This window comes from Harpia harpyja, chromosome 21 (assembly GCF_026419915.1).
Source record: "Harpia harpyja isolate bHarHar1 chromosome 21, bHarHar1 primary haplotype, whole genome shotgun sequence".
Taxonomy (NCBI): domain Eukaryota; kingdom Metazoa; phylum Chordata; class Aves; order Accipitriformes; family Accipitridae; genus Harpia; species Harpia harpyja.
Window position 1 is genome coordinate 6,273,378 of NC_068960.1, and position 23,742 is coordinate 6,297,119.

Here is a 23,742-nt window from a genome sequence, read left to right on the forward strand (position 1 = left end):
ACTAAGGTGGTTACATATAAATTGGTTGGGATAATGCTTGCTTGAGCTGAACATGCCCAGCCGGTGCTTGTTAACTCCCTGGTGCTGCATCCTGTTCCTGCCTCTTTCCTTTGCTCACCAACACAGGTTTCCTCTAGATAGTGCATTTTCTCCTTGTTTTTCCTCACTCTGCCCCTCTCTGTAGCATGAGAATACAGGCCAGCCTGCTTCGACAGGCATGCCATGCACGAAGCTTGGAGTCTTGGGTTTAGTCTGTTTTGATGACACGTGGGTAAGAAGGACCTAGGGCAAAAGTCTGCAGGAGGGACCTATACTTAGGAGGAGATGTTTGCACAAATCCTCCATAGCACATGTTGCCTACTATATTTGTTTCTGTACCTTGAGTTCATCCTCTAACACTGAGACCACATACGGGAATGTTTCTACAGGTTGCAGAAAGAACTAATTTGCAGGTTTTCCTTCATCGTCCAGAGGACCAAATATCCCTGGGATGTTACTGGCATTTTTCTGAAGGCTGCTTTACAGGAGAGCGTTCCTAGAAAAATTATCTACTTCATTGTTATTCATGCCAAAATGTTGGGGGAATCTTACTTTTCTTCCATCGTGCAGCTTATCACTTCGTGGGGCTATGCTTCCAGCTTCAGCAGCTCACCATTGTTTGTTAGAGATTAAAAAATAACAATTGGTGGTGTCATCAAATCAGTGCAGCTAGTGAAATCAAAGCCTCAAACACAATCAGAGGTCTACATGTCTCATGAAGGAAAAAGCCGCAAAAGCAACAGAATAGCCGTGCTCCCGTTGCTGCTCTGATCCCATCAGTGACATTGGTGGGGTGGGGAAAATCGGATTGCTGCCTTCCTCTAGTCTGTCTTCTACACCAAAAGATACTGAACACATCAATAAACAATAGAAAACAAGGCAGGTGTGTGTTCAGAAGCACTTCAGGCTTTGGGCTAAGTATTTCTAGAGAGTTTGCTAGGAACAAAAATCTAACTGAAATCAATGGCAGCGTATCTGCTATTTAATGGCAAACCAATACGGCACAGCACCGGAGTACAGTGTGTTCTCACCTGCCTCTGTGCTAAGTGGACAAGCTGCTGTGAGCTGATCCAGCTGAGAAGTGTGCATCTGAATTACACCCTCCGGAAGAGAGGCTGAGATCCCACTAGCTAAGCCTACGTCGGAGTGAAAAGGCTGCAACCTCCTGGCTGGTCTGAACTGGGGAAGAGGTGTTTGCAGCCACTTCTGGTACGTATCAGTAGCAGCGGCGCGTGCAGAAGGAAATAAGGGCTATTCATCTCCCAGATAGATATGGCACTTCAGTGGAAGATGGGGTTGAATTTTCTGGCAGATCTTCTCACTGCCGGCAGCACCTCTGCAATGTCCGGACTGAGCTGGAGCCAGCTGTTTTTCATCCAAGCACTTATCTTATCCAGGCGCTTGGCCGTTTAAGTGATGGCTGTGCTCATCTTTAATGTGGGTGTAGGGCTGGGTGTCAACCTACTGTTGAGAGTGAGTTGTGGGCATCTCCCAGACTCCCTTGGTCTGACATTATTGCTGTATTAGGAGGGAAAAAGGATAAAAATCTGCAGCAGCCCTGGCAGCCTTGGGAGAAGGAACAATTGTCAATCACAACCTGGTTGTTACCGGTCTGAGCGTGGAGTCAACTTAATGTCGTTTGGATCACTGCTGCCAGGTCTTTGGGCCAGCCAAGGATGGAGGCCACAGAGACGGACTGGGCTAGATGGTGTCCTGGCATCGGTGACTGCGCAGTCCCAACGCTATGTCTATGCGATACCCTGACTTAGAGGGAAGATGGAGGGTGACGGCAGAGGTGAGGTGGTGCTGCAACACTTTGAAGGACACTCCTCTGTAAAGAAAGATTAGAAACAGGCTGGTGGCCAGACTATGTGCGATGAAATATGACTGCTTCTGCACCAGCAAGTCCATTTTATGGTTGAGGGTCAGTATTCAGCACTGAGGACACATGGAGACGGTTCATGTGTCTGAGTTAGCATCCAAGTTAGCTTCAGGTGCAGCTGATGCTTTCAGGACATCTGTTTGCCCAGCTGAGCCAAATTCTAATAAGATGGGTATCATATTTGCCACCAACCTAGGCAGCCCCTGCTTTGGACCTTGAAAAATTGTCAAGGGTTTGTGTTTTTGCTTCTGTAATGCATGCTGGCAAGCTGTGACAGGAGAATGCGCTTGAATCCAGGCTGAACTAAACTCTGAATGAATTGATGAGTTGATTTGCTATCCTGTCTCATTCTAGCCATTGAGATTTTGCAGATCCCACAGCCAAATGAAGGGTCATTGCAGCGATGGTGAGGGATAAGCCAGGACACCGTGCTGCCATTGTTAGTATTCAACTGGAGTCGTGCAAGATCAGAACTCTAATCTCTTGTTCGCGTGATTCAACCGTTGTAGGTTATCAGCAAATCAAGGTGACCTCAAAAGCAGGGAGGCCACGTGGGACTCTCTGCAGCTCTAAAGGCAGAGAGACCAGTTGCAATGCACAGCAGAGCTGGTTGTCAGTGTACTCGTCCTGCAACTGGGCATCAGCGTGTTTGGGAGGTCCAGTAAGTCCATGAGTCTTTAAGAAGGAGAAAGAGGGGAAGCTGTGGCCTCTTTGTAATATAAGTAAAAATGCTGCTATCGTTTGTGCTCTGCTGGGTGCTTTCCCTACTGAGCTGTCCTACCTGGACCCTCTCTCTGATGGAGCAGCTACTCTTCCCTTACAACTAGGAGCTCCTTTTTGACAGCTCCCCTTGCAGCCTGGCTGTCATGGCTCTCAGTCTTCTCATCCTGAAATGCCCTTACTATGGTCCCAGACTTCCCTGGGAGAAATTCCCTGTATTTCTCCCCACACTCAACAGGAGTGTCAGCATCCACAGGATTTCTTACGGCTCCAAGACTGCCTTCCGCTGGGAACCTGCCTGCACCAAAGTCCCTGGCACAGTTTGAGCTGCAGTTTTGTCTGATCCTTTTAAGAGTTGGGAATGGCTGTTTTGATGTCTGATATCTATGAACATGAAAGGCTCCTTTCCCTCTAACTGTGCATTGGGCAGGGCAATGCCTGTCTCTCCTAATCAAAAATGTAATCAAAGATCTCACTTCTCGTAAAAAATGTATTAAAAAGAAGAAACGATGCAGCATATTTCTATTAGGTTCGCTGCTGGTTTGCTCTGGTTTCTACTTCTGTGCTGCTCCCTTTCACAAAGGAACCCCCACCTCAACTTTCCCCATGTCTTGAGAGGTTTAATCGCAAAATGTTGAGCTTTGAAAACAAAAAAAAATCATTGTATTTGATTCAAGCGAAATATTGATTGTCCTTGAGTTCCCGCACCGCAGATATTGGCAGTGTTTTGTCAGCGCAAAGAGTGAGTAGAAGGATCGCAGCAAGGAAATAAATATTCCAACTGGAAGGAAAAGAAGCTGAGCCAGGAGAATAGCTGTGCCCCATTGCTCTCTCTCCCATAGCTGCTTCTTAATAAATGGTCTGTTGACCTGATGTTAACGTTTCCAGTTTACAGTAAGCAGCATTTCCCTTAAACAAGATACTGATAAAGTGAAACGAGGGAATAGAGGGGGTGGAGAGCAGATTTGCAAAACATGCTGGAGTGAGAAAGTCGGAACATACCGTGTGTGTCTCAGGAGTGGGAACATGCCTCAGTGTGTGAATAAATATATAATGTATAGACATATGTTCTCTCTTCTCAGAAATGGAGGTTTTTGAGTGGTCCCAGATTGTGCTGCTTTCAGTAGCACAGCAAAGTAAAAGGCAGGGCGCTTGCACGGAGGAGGTCAGAGCTGGTGATTGAGCGGTCGGAGGATGGTGGTTCGGATGGAGCATCCTCGCTCCCCGAAAAGGATACTGGTCACAGAGAGGGGTCTCAGGCGTCGCTCGGGCCAGCATGCAAGGAGCGAGTGGTCTGTCTGGAAAGACACAATGTGCTCAGGTTTGCTCATTTTCATCTCGCAGACGAGAGCCTAATACTTCGCTAATGGAGATCAGATTTTCACACAAATTCAGTTGAGAAGAAAGAGCACGGGAAGATTAATCAGATAAGTGTTAGCACAAAGTTATTTGTTAAATGGATTTTTTATTTTCCAAGAAGCCTGCACAGAGCTGTTGTCCTCTTTTTAATTCCTCTTCTGGCTTTTGTTCCCTTTTTCACTGCCTCCACAATTCTCCCATTCAAGTCAAAAAAGCTACCTCCAAAAGACCAGTGTAACATTAGCAGAAATTACCAGCAGCAGTGATTTCAATATTCAAATGGACATAATATTTAGTAATAGACTGGGAGTTGTATAAATAGAGTATGAATGCCTGGTAATGAATCATATCAATAATTTTCACATACAGACTGTGCCTTACATTTCTCAAAGGCCTTTACAAATACCAATTGATTCTCACAGCATGCCTGCTTGGTGGAGGAGTTATTAGTTCTAGTGGAGGGTGAGGATATTGAGATGCAGAGAAATGATGCTGCTTGTGTAGTTCATGCTGGGACCCAAAGTCAGGAATAAAGTCGGAAGCTCCCGACTCCCAGGTCCTAATTGTGGGACTACGCAGCTCTCTGTGATTTCTTTGGCATGGCTGGAAGTGGTGGTCCTCGCGGACGGTGGCATGAGGAAGATGGTCTTTGTCAGACCCCAAAGTCTGGGGCTGACGGGATGTGAGTAAAGGCAGGAGTAATTAATACACAGTGAATGGCAGAACTGGTTTTGACGGTGCTGTGCTTTAAGCTTATAGTCAGGAGTAGCATGTGCCCCATGCAGGTTGGGGCTTGGAGGTTTTTTGACCTATGGAAACATGGGTTTCCATGCAGAAAAGTGGCAGCTAATGCAGACAAACTCCAGAAAGAGAAAGCGGCATCTTCAATCCAGCTGTGCTTTGTAACTCTCACCCACCTCAGTGAAGGAGGATGATAGCTGAAGAGTACCTGAAATACTGGAAGTCCCTTTTCTAGCATAGCGTCCTACTCAGCATTCACCACATTGCCCATCTCTATTTTACTGTTGCCCTTCTTAATTCTGCAGTAAATTGTTCTAGCCTTTAATGTCTTTCCCGGTGACCCAGGGATGCAGTCAGTGATGGAGATCTTCTTCAGAGGAAAGAGGCAGGTTACACAGCACATGCCTCAAACAAGGGAAACCTAATTTATCTTTTGCCTTCTTGTTGTACTGAATTCACCAAGGCTGACTCACTGCCCAGGAGAAGAGGACATGCTCTCAACTTGTATAAAAACATGACATGGTACTTCTAGCCTTTTTTTTTTTTAAACACATTTTATTTTGACATCTTACTTGGTGTTTTGAGTGACACTGTACACTGAGAAGTTGTCTTTAAGTTGGCCACAGTGGCACTTGGCTTTTTATTCTGAGAGGTTACATAATTTCCAAACCCATCGGTGTGTTAAGAGTCTTTTAAATTGGCAGAACAACATGCACTACACTGCACTTGTCTGTACTGAATTTCTTCTACCATAGCGTTGCCCAGTGACCCAAATTTCACAGGTCTTCCTGGTCCCTCACACTTCTCCACACTCCTGATCCACGTAAGTCATTTTGCCATCTCATAGGTTTTTCTGTCTCCTAAGTCATCAATCGTTGGGCTGAAACTATCTCCCTCTCCTCCTTGGGCTGAGGACGGAAGGATCATCCAAGTTCCTGGAGCTGAGAGGCAAAGGAGGAATGGGCAACCCAAAGCAACGTCTTAACAGAGCTTAATTGCTGAGCCCCAACCCCAGTTCAGCAAACTCCCGCCGCTCTTCATACAGGGACCAGAGGCAGAAGGTGGCAGCCTGGGACCCACAGCCCAGAATCAAATTTTGCACCTTGGACCTATGGCCTTTGGAAAGAGCGTGTGCATTTCTCAGGGCCATCCCACAGAGCCAAATTTCAGCTGTCAAGCTTTAAGGACTGTTTTGACAAGCTTCTTGAGCAACTTCATTGTCTTATCTTCCAGGTGAGACTTGGCCACAGCTATTCTTCTTAATCTTTTTTTTCCCCTACCTCCTTATCAACCTATAGTTCAGCATGGAGTTTTACCTTTCACTGCCCAGTTTCTAAGATACATTAATACTCTTTTGTAATGATCTTTGCCTGAAGCTTTTTGATAGTCTATCTAAATAGTATTTGTAGTTTCATTAACTCTTTCAGAGACAAATGTGTATATTAGTGTCAAGAGGACTTTCTTCTACACATAAGCTATGCTCTTCCAGCCGGATTATATTACATTCCTCTAGGCTCTACCTCAGGTATTTTGTGCCATGAACTGAGTCTAGCATGTTTAGGGAATGGATTGCTTTTTTTTTCCCTTCTTAAGAAAAAGAAAGAAAAAGGAAAACATAGCAACGACAGCATGGCAACAGCAGCTGCTGCACAAAAGAAAAATAGGCAAACAGACTCCTGAAACATGTATTCACTGGTAAGCTATTTTTACTGGTTGGTGAGTATGTGGGAGTATTATAACAAAATAAGTGAGAAAATAGCTTACAAATAATTCATAAGAAACTTTAGATGAGAACGTATCTTAATGACTTCAGCCTCCTAGCTAGCCCTCATGCTGTATGAATCTCCACATGCGCAAACGTAAAGGTGACCTCTGATCTACACTATTTATATATTGCAAATTCGTCCACAGACACATACATAAAAATCCGTATAAAAAATGTCAGTGGAGCATTAAGGTTAAATAACTGAGCACTAAAAAGTAAAGAATTGTGCATCCCTGCGTAGTGGCGTAAGAATAAATCCATCTCATTATATCTGCCTCTGCCTTTGCACCTCAGCGGCAGAGGTTTCCCAGCCGTGTGGATGTGGAGAGGTCCTGCAGCCTGGATGTTTCTGGAGGAATTGCAGGAGCTGTACGTGGCTCCTGGCTCCTCCGCCAGCCCGCTGTGTGACCCTGGGCACTTTGCATCGCTTCTCTAGGGACCTGTTTCCCCATTCACCTTTTGCCTGTTGGGAGCACACAGGCAGGAACCTCCAGCACAGAAACACTCGTATTTGCATCTTTGGGCAGAGCTCAGCCACGCGTGGGGCCACATATGTGCTGAAAAGTGACAAAATAATAAAGAATAGCATCTTCTTTGACCAGCCTGAGAAATGTTATGCTTCACCATCCCCTCCCCAAGATGCCCCACTCGCACTGCAGACCAGTAAACTGTGGGAAGCCTTTAACTAAATTCAAAATAATTCATTGAGAACTTGAGAGAAACAGCCTCAAAAGCGTTGAACTTCTTTACAGTTGCAGCCTGATCTGTTGTGCTGCGTGAGCCCTTTTTTCTGTTCAGATGTGATCCATGGGAGACTGAAGGCAAACACAGTCTCTTAAGTCTCCTCCGCAATCCCGATGCTTTTATTGGCACTGAGAGAAACGCATCTCAGCCTTCTGCAGCCAAAGCTAGATTCATTTGCCTTCAGAAACAACACAAATCTGTTTTCCTGGTTAAATAAAGTCATTTGCAGGGTCCTGTTGTGGGAATGATGTGTCAGCTTGTCCTGAATGGAGCAGTCATTAGGATGAATAGGTTGGTTGTTGGGCTCAAACAGCCCTTTGCACACTGAAGTGCCTTTTCCGAGACGGGCTGAGCCCTTGCTGGAGGACTGCGCCCGCAGCCGGCGTGGCATGGCTGCAGGTGCCTCTCTGCATCGCTGCGGGCTTTATTGCGAGCATCCCCTTTCTACACCGTTACGTGGAGTTTATGATTGATTTATTGCAAATTGTTATTAATCCCACATCTCGCACGTTCCCTTCCAGCCCCACGGTTTGAGATAGTTCTGCTTTCTGCAGCAAAGGAGGCAAATGGGACTCGACCACCGAGTCCTTTGCATCATTCTGCATTGCCTGTAAGAAGCCCATTTCTTCTTGTCTCTCAATCTCAGGTAATGCTAGTGCTTCCCTACCCTTCAGAGGTGTGATGAGCAATGACTAGCTAATGTTTTTAATGTTCCTCATTGCTGTAGACTTACTTGTTCTGGAAAGCTTGGTGTGTAACTAACTGGTAGGGAAGGAGTTGGTGAAGTTCTCCAGAGGACATCAGGAATGAGGAAGCAGCAGCTAAAGTGGTTTGGTTCCCTCTGAGGCTTTTTTTTCAAATTTAGTTGAAAACAAGCAAGTGAAATGCGACGCTTAGAAGCACTTTGTTTGTAAGATTCTTTCTGGTTTTAAATTACTTCATTTAAACATCTTTGTCTATGAAACCTCCAAGGGAACTCATCCGCTTGTTTTGTCATCTGCATCTTCTGCTTTCTGTGTGTTTACACAAGAAAGAATGCAAGTATCTCATGTACATTTGTGTACACACAAATAAATGTAACTTGAATTGTAAAATACAGGCTGGTTGAGCAGGACAGAGGTCAGTGATCTAAAATACACCTGACACCTTAGTCAGGACATGCTCTGTATTACGGCACTCATTGTTTGCTGAGGTCTTTTTTTGTGGCCTTCTGTAACATCTGAATACATATTAAGGCTGTTTCTACAACATATTTACAGCACAAATAGCCTAGATTTGAGGCATTTGAAGAAATACTTCTTGACTCTTTTGCTGTTTTGTTTGTATTTTTTGCTTGTGAAAACAATTCTCAAGAGCATTTTTAGGTGTATCATAGCAGGAACACCTCTGGGCGCGCTGGGGAATGTGTGAAAGCAGGTTTCAAGAGCTTTTATTTTCACACCATGTTTCAGTTCTGTAGTGATAAATGTTTTCTGGAGTACAGACCTGGAGCCCCTCCCCTTGCAGGTCCCTCTCCTTGAAATGTAAAAAGGTTTTTTTTACATTTCAGGGGCTTGCTTGCAGTCGGGTTGTGTCACTCTTAGCCAGTAACAGGGCTGATCAGCTGTGTGGCAAGCAGCACAAACTGGAAAGTGCTGTTGATCTTAGCAGCTGATAGCATTAGACAGGTAGGATTAGTACAGGACCTATGGCAGAGAGGAAAGGTAATGGCATAGCATGGGAAAAAAATGAGGGAGGAACAGATATTTTAGGCAATTCTGCATTGGCAATTGACCTACAACTCAAGACAAGCCCAATATTCTCTACCACAATTTTTCACCATACCTTCTGGGCTGTGTGCTGGGTAATTCCCATGTCCTTCAGCAGGTGGGGTGAATGCTGCTGAGTGTGGACAGCTGGGAGAGAAGCATTTGGAGTCCCCTGAAAATCACCTTAATTCAGGGCAGTACTTTAACCTTGCAGGTGTGGGGGAAGAAAAACGCGTTCCTGCTCCTTGCACGCAGCATCCTGGAGCTGCAGGTAGAAACAGCCCGTGCACACACACACCTAGCTTTAAAAGCATGGTTTCGTTACATGCCCAACTAGCATGTGCTCCTTTCAGCCAGACGCAGAGCATCCTGCGCGGTGAGTGAATGTTAGACGGTGGCTTTATTGCTGCAACGTCATAACCACAGACAGCCCAAATATTTCAAATGGGCCTCAGCCGGTATGTTCAGATTTGATGAAGAACTTTGAAAGACAAGAAACATTTAGAGCTAAGGGCTGGCTCCAGACTTAGTTATTTACATTGGGATGGGGGGGGATAAAATCTTTTATTAGTGCCACTGTTTAAATATTTTGGCTCTCTATTCCAATATTGTGGCAAGAAGGAACCATATGTGTTCCTAGAAAGAGAGTCTAGTACAGCCATTAATCAGGAGAGGATCTATTAATGTATTAACATTCAGAATAATGAGCAAAACCAGCATGCACTGGGGAGACTAACACGTATCTTTAGTCTGTGGTTTTCAAATGTTTGGAAAATGTTATGTTTCTCCATCTTTCTAAAGCTGATTTTCTGCCCAAAGAAGTTCTCTTCTGCTGTTAATTTTAGAAAGGTTAAATCTATTTACAAAAGCAAACATAAGCATGGAGTGATGAAAAGCAGGAGGATGTGGGGAGTAACAGGCTCCCAGGCTGCAGAGTTCACGGCAGGAGGTGATCTGGCAGGGAAGCTTGTGGGCATGTCCTTTCCTTTCCTTAACGTTATGCAGAGTGGGGGACATGTTTGGAGAAGATAGGAAGCCCAGGCTCCATACCAACTCCCCACCACCACCTTTCTCCAGAAGACACTGGATGACACATGTGTATGTCTGCAGATCACTATTGGGCTTTAGGGAAGATTGCCAAAAGACTTGGCATAGGAAAAGGGCAAATTTTAAAGAGCTCGAGAGTGGGAGAGATTGCTGGTTGAGCAGCTTAGTTGCCTCGAGGTCATTGCTAATTAGCGGGATCTTGCCTAAAGAAGTGAGCATTACATTTTAATGCTGCTATGAAAACCAATCATGCTGTCTCCCCTTTGCATGCCATGCTACTGCCTGCTTTGCTGTGGCATCTGGAGCAAGCTGCACAAGGGAAAGGAAGAAAGCCCTCTTAAAGGATGTGGAATGATGCTGAAGTGGTAGTGGAGCTCAGATGAGAGGCTGGTGCATGACAGCTGTTACTGGATCATGCAAAAAGCCTGCCAGCAAAAATGCATCAATTTGTGTGATATCCGAGTGTCTCGTCTTCTGTTTTCATAATTGCATACATGGTGTCTGCATAAATCTTTTCTACCCCCCTGCACCTCCAGCGAAAGGAGCTGACTGACGGATGGCAGCACGTCAGTGGGAGAACACCAGCAGGAAGAGACAACCAGTCAGATGTGTGTCAGGCGGGGAGGGCCAGGGCCTGAGGCAGATTCCTCGGAGGTTGCTTGAAAATGGTGCTTTCACTAAATAGAAAACCTCTCCTTTTCCCTACGGGAGGAGGAGCATGTTCATCCAGACATGAGAACCAGCAGTGCTGTCTTGCCATGTTCTTCAGGAGGTTACTGCCAAATGACAGCACAGGCGGCAACAGCAGCTTTCAGCAAATGCGTTGTAGCCCAGAGGTCTGAGTGTCCCCTCGAGGGACGCAGTGGAATTTCTTTTCCTTTTTCACTGAATACTGAAATCTTCCTATCTATTCACTCCTTAGCTGCAACCTCTGTCTCTTCAGCTGTGGGCTTCCTTCTTACGGTGAGATCAGATCTGCTCGAGGAGAGAGGAGTCCTGTGACTCTTTGTTTCACACTGGGTTTACCATTAAAAGCCCATTTTGTGAAAGCAGAATATACCCAACCTGCACAGGCCAGTTGACTGGTTTCCTTACTGTCTTGGTCTTCAGATTTTCCTGCCTGTAGACTACCAGTTAGGTTGAGTAACTCCACAAATACAGCTACTGGTAACCACCAGCTCCATGCACTCAGAAGTCTTGAAGTTGAGAAAGAAATGGTTAAATTTTTTAAATAATGAGTTCTCTCCCCCAGTATGAATCTCAACTTATGGCTATAGATGCAGTCTGAGAAATGTGCTTCCCCACAGGGGGTTAGTGAGCTTTTAAGGGTTAAAACTCATTCTTGAAGACAAAAGAAAAATGTTCTGCATGTTCAAAATCAACTTTCCTTTCTTTCTTTGACTTTCTGGGTAGTGACAAGTCATGCTCTCTTTGGTCCTGTTGACAGTCATGCTGATGACAGCGATTTCAGATGAAGAAAAACAAAGAAAATGTGAGCCAGCAAAAAAGCAAGAGCAATAAAAGCGCCTTCCTCAACTCATGCAATGATTGTGAAATTTGGTTATTGATGTTGCTAATGTTATTTCCAAAGCCAGCACTTAAATTCCACTTTGGTAGATCATAACTATAGCCAAGTCACACAGTCCCATAGGACGAGGTAATTATTGACCATTCTTCTTGCTCCTAGTTGAGCGGCGGCATTGGTCTCCGTAGCACTGAGTGTAATGCAGAGCACTGGCTCTGCGCAGAGGTGACTAATATGTGTCACCAATTTCCTTGATGTGAGGCTTAAACCTGCATTTTAGCCCGGGGTGCCAGACGATGACAAACAAGAGCTAGAAGAGGGTAATGAATAAACATGGTGAGAATTTCAGCTGTAATCTGCTATCAGGTCCATCTGTTACTCCTTCCCCCACAAGCCTTGCAAACTCAATGAGCCGGGAACAGGCATGCTCCATATACTGTCCCATCCTTCAGCCACATATCTAAGGTCTAATTGTCTGCTTGTCATTAAGTTTATCACTTATGGTCTCTTGAGCCATTAGATCACAGGATCTTCTTGTTCAGTTCTTTAGCCTTCCGTTCACCCTGCTTATGACAAGGCTTCCAGAAGGATACAAAAAAGATGAGGAGGATAAATATATTAATCACACACTGCTGTCTGCTGTATCACAGAGTAGCAGTCGCTCCAGTGAGACGTGCCTCGCAGGCGTGTGTAATCTGCTCAGTTAACCATTCCCAGCCTCATGGACTCACCCTCCATCTCTTGCAAAACTAGATGCCCAGCTCCCAAACGCGGGGGTTCTTTTCCAGTTGGCAGCTGGTGAGTCCTGAAGTCTGTACGACCTGTTTGCACCCTGTTGTCATGTGCAGGCACTTCAGCTGGGATGAATCTTGGGGTTTCCAGCTTATTTGCTCTAATCCAGAGAAGGGAAGGCAGGGGCCCCTGGCAGGAGCCTGATGCAGAAGCAGCTAAGCAGAGGAACGGCGCATGCCTGGCGTGACTCAGTGAGCGGTGAAGGCTCCAGCAAGTTCTGCAGGTTGGTGAGCAGTGGTTTGCTCTGGGGAGTGGATGCCTATCTCCCAGGCAACGCGGCAGCTAGCAGAAAGTTGCCATCAAAATTCACTGTGGTTTCAGCCGTCTCTCATTGATGCAGGGTTTTGCAAACTTAGCTGCTTACGTTCTCTTATAGACCTCCTGCTCACAGCTGCAGTTGACAAGTGGAGTATCTCCCCGCTTTGGGAACCAGGCCATCTTAATTAAACCCCACACAGATGATTTTTTTGCATTTCTCCCATAGGTGCTTCCTTCTCATGTTCCAGAAAGTCCCATGTTCTTGATTCTCTGCTCCTCTGGTGCTTCCAGCTCTCCTCCCAGCAAGGGAGATGGAGAGGAATGTGATAAGCAACTTGGCTGATTAATGAAATTAGTTCCCTGTCTAAATGAGGGATTCTTGTGCACTGGGTTCATTTGCCAGTCCCTGGTATCTCCCTCAAGTTGTCTGTCTGCTTCTGGCTCTGCTGGGAGAGAGGTTCGGGACCTGGTTTGAGTTGCACCTACTTTTCCCTTTGTGCCAAGCCAACATGTTCATCAGGGCCAGGCACAGACCAGAAACTGCCTCTGGATGGCAGGGCTGGAGAGCTCCATGAGGCTGTGATTTGGCTGGGAAAACAGAACTTAAATAACACCCGGTCCCTAGCATTGCAGGCTACAACTGCAGTCATTTCAGAGAAAGTAACGGGAGATTTTTCTCTCCCTAATTTATGTCTCTCCTGCATATGGCTTCTATGGAGTTGCTAATGTTACAGGCAGATGGGTTGGCATTTTACTAGACAGAACACATGGGCTAGATGTTGTTAATGCTTGTTAGCTACTCACTCTGCAGCTTGACCAGTCCAATACGGTCACCTCGCAGATGGCTGGAAAGCTGCAGCCTGGGTGCTGGATCAGTCCAGCTCTGCAGCGCATGGTTGTGACAGCAGTTGGGATAATGTGCGTTTGGCTGCTTTTTCTGAAGGGCTTCATTGTAGGTCAGAGATAGCTGTGGCTGGGGGATCAGCACAGCTTCCCTGTATGTCAAGGAAAGACACTGATTTGTAAAGATCCTGAGCCTTTTATTGAGGTATTGGCTTTGAAGGCTTAATTTCATAGTTTGGATTTTTATAGGATGGGGTTGGAAAAATTCTGTGAGCCCTGTGCCTTGCTCTCATCTATACTCCTTCACGGTTGATGTTTATAAACATACTTGGCTGCTGAACACTATTTAGCAGTCCTGACGCCTGTTAAAAACTTGTAATTTATGATCTCAAGGCCTGGCTTAAAGCCTACTGCCAGTATTAGTTTAGAGTGGACATCCCATGCAATTTTCCTTTCTCTGTGATGTGAATAGTCTGCTGTTATTTACTCTCACCAGTCTTGTATTCAGCTGAACCACTTCTAGGTATCATCTCAACAAATCTCCACAGGGTGAATCTCCTTGGTAGTCGGTTTGGAGATCCCCATCAGAATCTGTGGATGCAAAAGTAGATGCTGCGGGTGGATCACGTATGTTACCATCTTCCCTCTCTGACAATACTGATGTTCAATTTACAGTGTAATGGTGGGAAGCTGAATGCATCCTTCAGATGAGACAGGGAATTTTAGTTTCAGTACTTGTCCTTTAAAACTCTCAAAGCACTTTTGGAAAATGCATGGGTATTAATCCACACTGAGCAGTAGTTCTTCAAACCTATGATTTAAATTGGATATATTTGTCTCTGTCTGTCCTGAACTGTTGAGTAACATTAATGCACCCTGATAATAGCTGTCACATTTTACCCCGGGGGTTGTTCCTCAGTGATAGGTGAAATCACAGCAGTTCAAAGACCTGTCTTCCAGGATGAAAAGCTCTATAGGAATATTCAGATATAAAATAGTAATAGTATGAATCAAAAAATATGCTTCCTTTATTTTAAAGCCTTTGATCTTATTTTTATGGCATCACATTTGACAGTCTAAAGGGCATTAACCTGTAGGGGAAACCTTTTGAGAGAAGGTGCTGACTTGCCCTCTACTGCACAGAGCACCGTCCCCCAGGATTAACACCAACCGGTTTTCCCCATCAAGAGGGGTGCAGGCTCTTCAGCACACGTCCCTGCTCTTTTTTCCATGTTTCATTTTTTACACTGGGTGCAGAAGAGCTCACATAGATCAAAACATCTAGCTGTAGGGAGAAACTCACTGCTGTGCAATATGCCCCACTCTGTGTTTCTTTGCTGCTGAGCTGGTGCAGCATCCAGAACTCCATCACTTCTGTCACTCATGTGCATAGGCCTGGGTTGTGTTTCTGATTAAGATGGAAGTATACGAGCTGACCTCTTGCATGAAAGACATTGTGGGGATGTGGTTCATCTCAATGTTGAATAATAAGAAAGAGAAAGGAAATGTTTGCTATAAATCTCAGTGCACGCAGGGCTGTTTCTCACTTATCCCACCCCAGCTTTCAATTTTCTTCTTGGCATTGCCAGGCGCTTGCTTTTCTTTGCTCAGCAGCTAAAAGCAGCTTTTTCATTACATTTCCTGGAAGGCCCTTTACAGGCATCCATCCCTCTCTGCCTCATAAATTCACTTTATATAGCAAGCTGGCGACACAGAGGTCAGAGGTCTTGGCAAGAAGCAATTATTATAAAGAAGTACTCTTCCTCTTTTGGGTTACAAAGAGGATATTAAAGGGGGAAAAACTTTGCTGCAGACAAGGAATGGTCATTTTTGAAAGGTAGGTGACTTGATTGATGAAGAGCTGCACATCCTGCGAGAGCTACCTTGGGCAGGCATCCTATCAGGCCAGCTGAACCCTTCCCATTACCATGAAAAAAGAAGAAGGAAACCAGTAAACAGTTTGCTAAATAACTTCATAAATATTTCCAGCCGTAAGCACATCTTATGGTACAATGTGGGTTTTTTGTTTTTTTAATATTTCTCTAATTTTAAATGAACAGCCTCTAATTAAAGTGATTTAGTGGCTACCTGGGGACCTGGTATTTGAGCAGTGTGTGATGCTTAGGAGAGATTGATTGGTGAGGCGTAACTCAATTGGGGGATTTTGATAATGATATCATCACCCAAGAGAGCCAAGTTTGAGCAATTAAATCTCAAAACCTCGTGTTTGGGTTGTTATAACTTCAGCAGGCAGTTTCCACATGTGCGTGCGCGCACACACACACACATACACGGTGTTTTCCCTGGGTATTTGCTGGGCACTCCAGTTTTTTGGCTGGTTCTGTGCTTGGTGGGCTGCCCTGTGTGTGTGTGTGTGTGTGTATGCCTGCCTGGAGTGACCCGTAGTGGTGATTTATCAGCTTTACAGACCCGGGGAGAGGGTGCCAGCCTGCTTGGCATCAGTGTTTCCCCCCTCAACATCCGCACGTGGACAAGGCGGCCTTTGACATTTAGAAAAATCTCAGCATCCGAAGCAAGAGGCAGAAACAAAAGGATTTTCTCGTTTAAAGGTCAGAGCCGGCAGCTTCTTAAAAGATATTTTCAAATAGGTTTGTTGGGCTGTGACAGGGTTTATGTGTATTAATGGGTGCCGGGGCAGGCGGTGGGCACCACGTCAAAGGCGTCAGAGGGAGGCGAGGGGCTGTCAGGACCACCGATGTGCCCAAGGTGCTTGGTGGCAGAGGTTCTGTGGCACACACAGCGATAGCACTGCGGAGGTTTTGGGAGATGATCAGATGGCACAGCCGACCCTGAGGACTTCTGCTGATGGGGGAAGGCATTGGGAAAGGGGAATGACTGTCCCATGTGAAGAGGAGGTCTGAGGGATTCAAGTGATGAAGGCAAATTGCCAAAGAGATCGATCTGGTGAGGAGATGTGCATAACCCGCATGGGAGCAGGCATTACAGCAAGCTTCAAGGTGGGGTGGGGAACACCACAAGGACAAGGGAAATGGCAGTAGGAACTGGGGCAGAGAGAGGAGAACGTGGCCACAACATGGCCCATAATGCCAGAGGAGCCTGTGGACCTGAACAGAGCAGGGAGAGAGTCTCGGATGTGAAGCCGTGGTGCCCCTTCCCTCAGCACGCGCGGGGCTGTTTGCTCTGTGTATTCAGAGCAGTTGTACATAGGGATGCAGCACGGACAGTGATTTATGGAAGGAGTATAGCAGATGAGATGGTGCCTCCACAATGCATTCGCTGGGTAAATGTCACTGGGCAATGATTCACTTGCTCATTTTGACCCGTAATACATCTTAGCTTTGAAAAGTACCATCTACCACAGAGCATGGCTGAGCGGCATCTGCAAAGCAAAGGCTTGTGACTGTGCCAAGGGGTGGAAAGCCACTCCGGCAGCCCTGCCAAAGTCCTAGACTTCATCCTTCCTCACGCTGCAGAGGTGTTTGAACTGGGGTTCCCAAGCTGAGACACAACTCTCTTGCCTGCTGCGCCTGGCACAAAGCTCCACCATCACTGTTGTCAACTCGCCAAAACCCATTCAGGAGCTCCATCTCCGGCACTTGGTGGGGGGGTGTTTGAAGATGCAGGAACACATAACCTGCATGAATCACATCCCCAAAGGCTGTTGTGCTTTCTCGGTGTGGAAATCAGAGGTAGAATATCCCTGCTTTATGCTGAAATCTCAAGTTGTATTGAATGCTGAAGCCCTCTTCTCCCTTTTTCTGCATTTCTACCCCATGTTTTCTCACGATACCACATCCCCATGGCAGCCTTCTCCTTGGGGCATGCAACCACCCTCTTTTCAATCTTATTCCAGAGTCTGAAGGTCTACAGGACTTTGGGTCATATGCTCAACCAGTATTTTTCAAGAAGCATCCTTTGCATGATTAAAGTCACACTGCATGCCAGTTCATAGCTGATGGCACTTTTGGAGCCAGAGTTGGGGCATCCATTGTTTTTAGCTACCAAAATATGTCAGAGACAAGGGGAAAAGGTCATACGAGAAACTAAAAAAATGGCATATCTAGTTCAGAGTGCACTTCTGAACCATATGTTAGCTTGTAGATGACCGAAGGAGGCACTGTCACACTTTTGACATAGCTACCTCTCAGCTGGTGGAACAAGCGGAGAAGTAAATGCTGGGACTTGGCTTTCAGGGAGGGTTTCTGTGCAACAGCAGCATGGGGGCAAAGAGCCATCTCAGCAGAGTCAGTGCAGTGAGAAGCCCTGTGTATGTTATGTTGAAGCGACAACAGTTGAGCGAGCCTTGTTTATGGTCCTTTATTGCTGCATTACCAGCCCAGTCTGGCCAGCTGCAGGTCCATCCCCCAGCAAGGACATTTGGGAATGCCTGCTGCTCCTCCGCATCTTCTGCGTTGTCTGCTCCTTGCTGAGATGGTCCCTGCTGGAGAGAACTTGCTTTTCTACCATGCTGGTGGTTGAGAGACTTTTATATGTATATCTAAACTATAAAGCCTTGAATAATTTACCAATTTCCAGGGTTAAGAGGAAGATTTATGGTGTTTCCTTCTGGCAGGCAGCAGCTGATCTTGATTCGTGTGGAAAAACAATTGTACTAACAGCTCCTTTCTCTGAGCAGATCCAGGAGCAGCTACTGCAAGTTTATGTCACCATGTGGTAAATAGACCTGTCGTCTTGTGTTTTACAATATAGTGAAACCTGCCCGCTGATCTGATTGCTCTATGGGGTAGCACAGCCTGCGAGGAGAAGGGGGTGTCACCCTTCAAATCTATGACAGGAGTCGCATCCCCCCACCAGCAGAACCGAGTGCGCGGTAACACGGGGCAAAGATTGATTTCCATTGCTTTTCTAGAAGAGGCCCCGATAGGCCTTAAATCAGACTGAACTGGCAACGGAGCTTAGCGAAAGCTGGAATCGTTCCTTTTGCAAGTATTTGAGATCTGAATAAAACATAACATAGACCTGAATCTCAGTAGTTTAGTGAGCCAGGCAGATTTTTTCCATGAATTAGAAGAAACCAATATAGGTCTATGTAAAGAGTACCTGTGAGATGGTATTCTCATAGTACTTAGCTTCAGCATCCTGGGCTGCTCTATGCTCAGGGAAACTGGGGGCACGGGGGGAATATTTGCATCTCTAGTGAAGCGCTGCACTTGGCTGGCTCACTCAGCACGGCGGGGAAAGGGGGAGTGAAGCGTGATGGTGGTCCCCAAATTGTCCTCTTGCATTGACTCCTCTATGCATTGACTGCAGGGCAGGTGGGGGTACTCATAGGCTCAGCTTTTCCTTTGATCCCATGTATTCATTTTGATTCTAAATCTTGATGCTTTTTCTTTCACACTTCTCTTTAAAAGCAACAGCACACTGTAGTGATGTAGCTCTGAGTAAGATGTGCCAACAGTGTTGGGCGCAGAGCAGTTAGGGCTGGGTTTGAATATGCTCTGGTCTCTGTTGCCCCTTTCCCACTCATGGACTGTCCGTGTGGATCAGTGACACTTGTTCAGGTTCCTCAGCTTCACATTTTCTTCCTAGATGAGCTTGGGTGGTTTTTGGCTTCATCTAAACTTAGAATTCCCAGGGGTTCATCACCGGAGTGAATGGCGATTGCATTACGTGGAGTGTGTCATGTGAATAGTTGGTACGTGCTGTCACCTGCAAGTTCTTGTTAGCAGGGGCTATGTCCAGGAGTTTTTCTTTGAGGGTTGAGACATTTTTAAATTTTAAAAATTGATTAAAAATGAGCGGAGGGAGTCCTAGCTATGAACTGTGAAGAGGAGGACTCGAGCGCCCTTACAGCTTTGAACCGCTGGAACCTTCATCTTCGTATCTTTCATAAATCCAGTTTTTAGAGCTGGAATTGCAGGTATGCTCTCCATTCATCCAAACCATCATGAAACAACCAGACCCTGCAGCGTTTATTCAGCAGAGCATCCCCTCCAGTGTCCTCCCTCTCCTCGCTCCCGCACAGCCCTGCAAATCCCCCTCCCCTGTCGTGATACCCTGCTCGCTCCCACTCCCACGCCACCCACCCCAGTGCTTCCTTCTCTGCCTGTGGCTTGCTGGGTGCACCAGGCAGGGTGCAGACTGGCGTTTGAAAAGAAATCCTGTGAATTAATGGGAACATATTGCTGTTATTTCATATAATCACTTTATTTGTAAAGCACATGCTGTAAAGGTACTCCTGCTGTTGAACTCAAAGCAACAAATCTATATATATATATCCCAGTCTATACTACATTATGAACAGATGGGTGAAGAAAAAAGAGCAATAAAAACAAGTAATAAGAAAGGTAACAATGATAGCAATTTTAAAACACTCCCAGGGAAAAAAAAAAAAAGTTTCTGAATTTTTTTAAAAGGAGTGTGAGATTGAATGAACTGAACTGCAAGTGCATCCATCCTCAAAGTTAGCATGTAAACATCTCCTGGCAGAAGAAGAATTGCTTTTTTTCTAAGTGGCTGCCTTTTTGCCTTGTTCCTGTTACAGAAGAGATCATAAGAAACCTGGTTGAGATGGCTGAGGTTTGGAAGCTTTTGGGGGTTTTTGCATTTTTTTGAGTTCCTGGGGAGACAGAGGCCACAGGGGGGAGGACAGTGCCTCCCTTGACCATCCAACAACCCAGAAAAACCACAATCCCGTTGAACTCAATGGGAAATAACAATCTTCTCAGAAGCATGTATTTGTTCACGTAACTTTCTCTGGACATTATTCTTCTGCCTCTGCTGAAGGAGGAAATGGTTATGAAGAATAGTAGAGAGAAATTACCATTAATCTCATAAAAAAGAAATTATTCAAATGTAGCCTTTACCCAGGACGCCAGTAAGCTCAAAGTAGAGGGGAAATTTAAAACATTTACGTTACTCTGTTTCCAAGATCATAAAACACAAGAAAATGGTCTGGCACGGGATGCTGAATTTCTTAAGGAACTTGCTTTAATTAATTAAACTAGTAAACCAATTAATGGATTTACTTGTAAATTCTTAGAAAATTAATTCTGTGCCCAAAGAGTGTTTTAAATCTGCGAAGGAGGCAGTGTGTGTTTCATACAGAGCTTGAATTCCCATTTTAGATGAATCCAATTCAGCGCTGACTTTGGAGACACAAGCGATGCATTCATAATACTCGGACCTTCCTCTGAAACCGGCGCTTCCCGTCAGCTGAATCCAGGGGGATTTGCAAAACAAAACCTGTGCTGCTTTCACAGCACCCAGCCCCTGTACTAGCTCCTAGCTATGTTACAGCCTCGCGCTGCGCCTCTGGCTTTACATGGATTGTGGATGTACGTCCCTCCCTGTGCTTCCAACTGGTTTCTTCATCTGCCATCTCTGCCCTCTTCCTACTTAGCCTCTTTAACCTGATCCAGTGGCACATCGGATGCACGGAAAGCAAGTCGGGTAGCTCCGGTGAGCAGCGGATTAAATCGCTGAACATCCTTTGGAGTTGCTGAAAAACAACCAAGCCAAAGTGGAGGAGATTTGAACAAAAGCTAATTTACTTTTCCACACAGAAACCTTGTTTAGATTCCCTGCCTGGCTCAGGGGTGACGGGGACATTCTCAGTACCTTGCGCTCTTTGCAATCCAAAGTGACACATACATGAAAAGTTCATAATCAAATGAGTCCAGGCTCCTGAGAACATGAAATCAAAACCAAGCAGGTTCCCCAGGGCTCTCGGCAGTTATCGCTTCCCTTCTCTCCTAGCAGGTACAGCCACGTTTTTCCCTTCACGTGGCAATCCTCTGCTCTGGATCTTGGCATCCTTTGACTGGGGTGGGGGTCTGCCCTGCTCTTGCACACCCCGGGGGGATGCTGGCTTTGCCCGGCACCACCCGCGCTGCCCCGCCTCGGCTCCGACGGGAAGCAGACCTGCAGAGCAATTAGGAACGGGAGCATTTTGAAGAGGAAAATGGCAGGGGAAAAAATTAGCATTTGCGCTGTGATGTTTTTGCTGTTTATTAATAAACAAGCTGCTTTCGTGCCTCCAGGGGCAGGAGAGGCTTCAAGCATTCCTTATTTCTCTTGCATTTAGCTTTTTTTTGCTTGTTTTATATGTTACAGGAGATTTGTAATGTCTTCCCACATGTTGAGTTTCCTTATTTCCATGAGAGCATCTCTGGAATAATTCCTCTGGAGCTCTCGGCTATGCGCTGCCGGGCTGATTTAAACATCCAGAAACACTTTAGAGATGCAGGGTGGATCAGCAGCTCATTGGGAAGGAGTTGCATTAATTAGGAACAGGTCTGCTTCCTCCTACAGAAGCAGAATGACTTCAGGGATAAGTGTTTTCATGGAGAGAAAGCCCTTGCACGTAGCTCCTGCCACCCGAGACCTGGGTGGTGATGGCGACGGTGACCCCGATGTGGGCACCTTGGTTCTGTGCTGGTGGCACAGCCTGGCCCCTGTGCAACCTCCTTCCAGGATGGTCAAACCCCTCATCTCCCCAGTGCCCCGTTTGTCACTGGGGAAGGCTCACGCAGGGGTCCTGTGTGGGGATGCTGGAAATGCACGACTCCGTAACAGCCCAATTACGCCGTGTGCTGAACACCTGCGCTGCAGCAGATAACGTGTCCTTGATTACAGGCGGATCCGTGCCAAAGGAGGCTTCAGGGCGATGCCACTAGCTCTCCCTGCGTCACGGGAGGTGAATTAAACCCCTGTCGTATTAATGATCTTGTTCTTCTTTCCCTTCAGGCCTCCAGCTCCTCTGGTGGAAAAATGCAGCTTCTGGAAACAGAGTTCTCACGAACCATCCGGGAGCTCATTGAACTCCACCTGCTTCGTCAGGACAGCATCCCAGCCTTCCTCAGCGCCCTCACCCTCGACCTCTTCAGCCGCCAGACCATTGCTTAGCGTCCCACCGCCAGCCACCGGCCAGGTGTGGAGCACTTCTGGGCAGGACACTTGAGGTAGCGAGGACAAATTCTCCCCTCCCACCCTTAATTTGTGGTATTGGGTTGCTTCTGTTTTGCAGGGAACAGCTTCTTCCCCCTTCTTTCATGCTGATTCCCAAACTATACCAATTCCTCTGAAAAGCATCATTTCCCTCCTGTGGGAGGGCAAATCTAGCTCCATCCCAGGGCTCTCCTGTGCCAAGACCCAATTCCTGCCTTTGAACTGGGAAATGTGTTCGTCACTGCCCAGACTGTCTCAGCATCTCTCTAGGAATAAGGTGGGAACTGCTGGTTTGAGGAGCCACAGCATCACCGTTCGCAGCTTTTCCCAAAAGGATCCCCCAAATCTGGGCCCCAGCGGAGAGATGAGCCTTGCGGGAGGCTGGTGCTTCCAACCCCTGTGGTTGTCCTCTCCTAATGGGAGCCAAGGGCTTGGTCCCTGAGGACAGGGACCTGGGGAAGGATCAGTCACGAGTAGCAGGTTCTTTGCGGATACCTCCTGCTCTCGCAAACGGCTTATCACTCAACAGGGTTGAAATTATTTTCAAGATATCCAGTTACCTGAGTCTGCCATCACTCAGCAGAAAAGCACGAGCATAAATGGCCATTTGAAGACCCTACACCTGTGTTGACACCTCTATGTTGTGTGGTGTGCTCAGATGTCATTAGCATGCTTTTTGTTCCTCACCGAGACTCTTGGGCTCTTGGTTATCTCGGGACTGCAGGAGGTGGGAGGGAGCCCTTTGTGGTGTGCTCACTGCTGCTAGGTTTAGCCTGGGGCCTGCCACCAGGCTGTGGGTACCTCTTCACCTTGCTGGGGGTGTCCCTCCTCCTCTCCTCCATGGAGGATGGAGCACACCCTGAAGTCTGACATTTTGTGTTACAACGGATATAGCTCTTCTGTCCTAAGAATAAAGTGTCATTTCCCAAACTGGATGCATGACTCCTTTATTTGGGATATACACTGTGCTCCCCCTGTGCTCTCCCACATGTAAAGCATGATAACGAATCGTCCGTCAATGGTCTGATCCTGGTACTGCTCTGAGAAGGGAGGACGTCATTATCTCAGTTTTCCCAGGCAAGTGTCATTCATGCTGTAAAACAGATTAGTTTGTTATGAACTTCTGTCTATATTGATTTCCTCTTGATATGAGCAGGAACGTACTTCCTAAGCTTGGAGAGAAGGTAGCAGGCTAGAAAGTTGGCTTAGATGCTCACAATGGCTGCAGGATTGGCCGTGCATGCTGAAGTCACTCTGGGACTTGTCGATGTGTCTACAGGCACAGAAAATAGCTGCTATAGACCCAACTGATCAGAGGTGGAGGGACAAGTGTGTGCTCTGGGGAGGCTGCAGCCCCCATCTCCCCAGCCCTCCTCTCCGCGGGGTT

General features: G+C 46.4%; 1 protein-coding gene across 3 annotated transcripts in view; it reads left to right on the forward strand.

The window, feature by feature from the left end:
- The window catches only part of MAD1L1 (mitotic arrest deficient 1 like 1), a 385,605-nt gene extending 362,320 nt beyond the window's left edge, over nucleotides 1-23,285 (forward strand). For 2 of the 3 annotated variants that reach the window (XM_052773151.1, XM_052773154.1), the window contains one exon: nucleotides 22,155-23,285. In XM_052773151.1, the coding sequence (XP_052629111.1) occupies nucleotides 22,155-22,313 (159 nt within the window). In that variant the 3' untranslated portion in view covers nucleotides 22,314-23,285. The remainder of the gene's footprint in view (nucleotides 1-22,154) is intronic. The other variant, XM_052773153.1, reaches the window with a different exon arrangement.
- The last annotated feature ends 457 nt before the right edge of the window (nucleotides 23,286-23,742 follow it).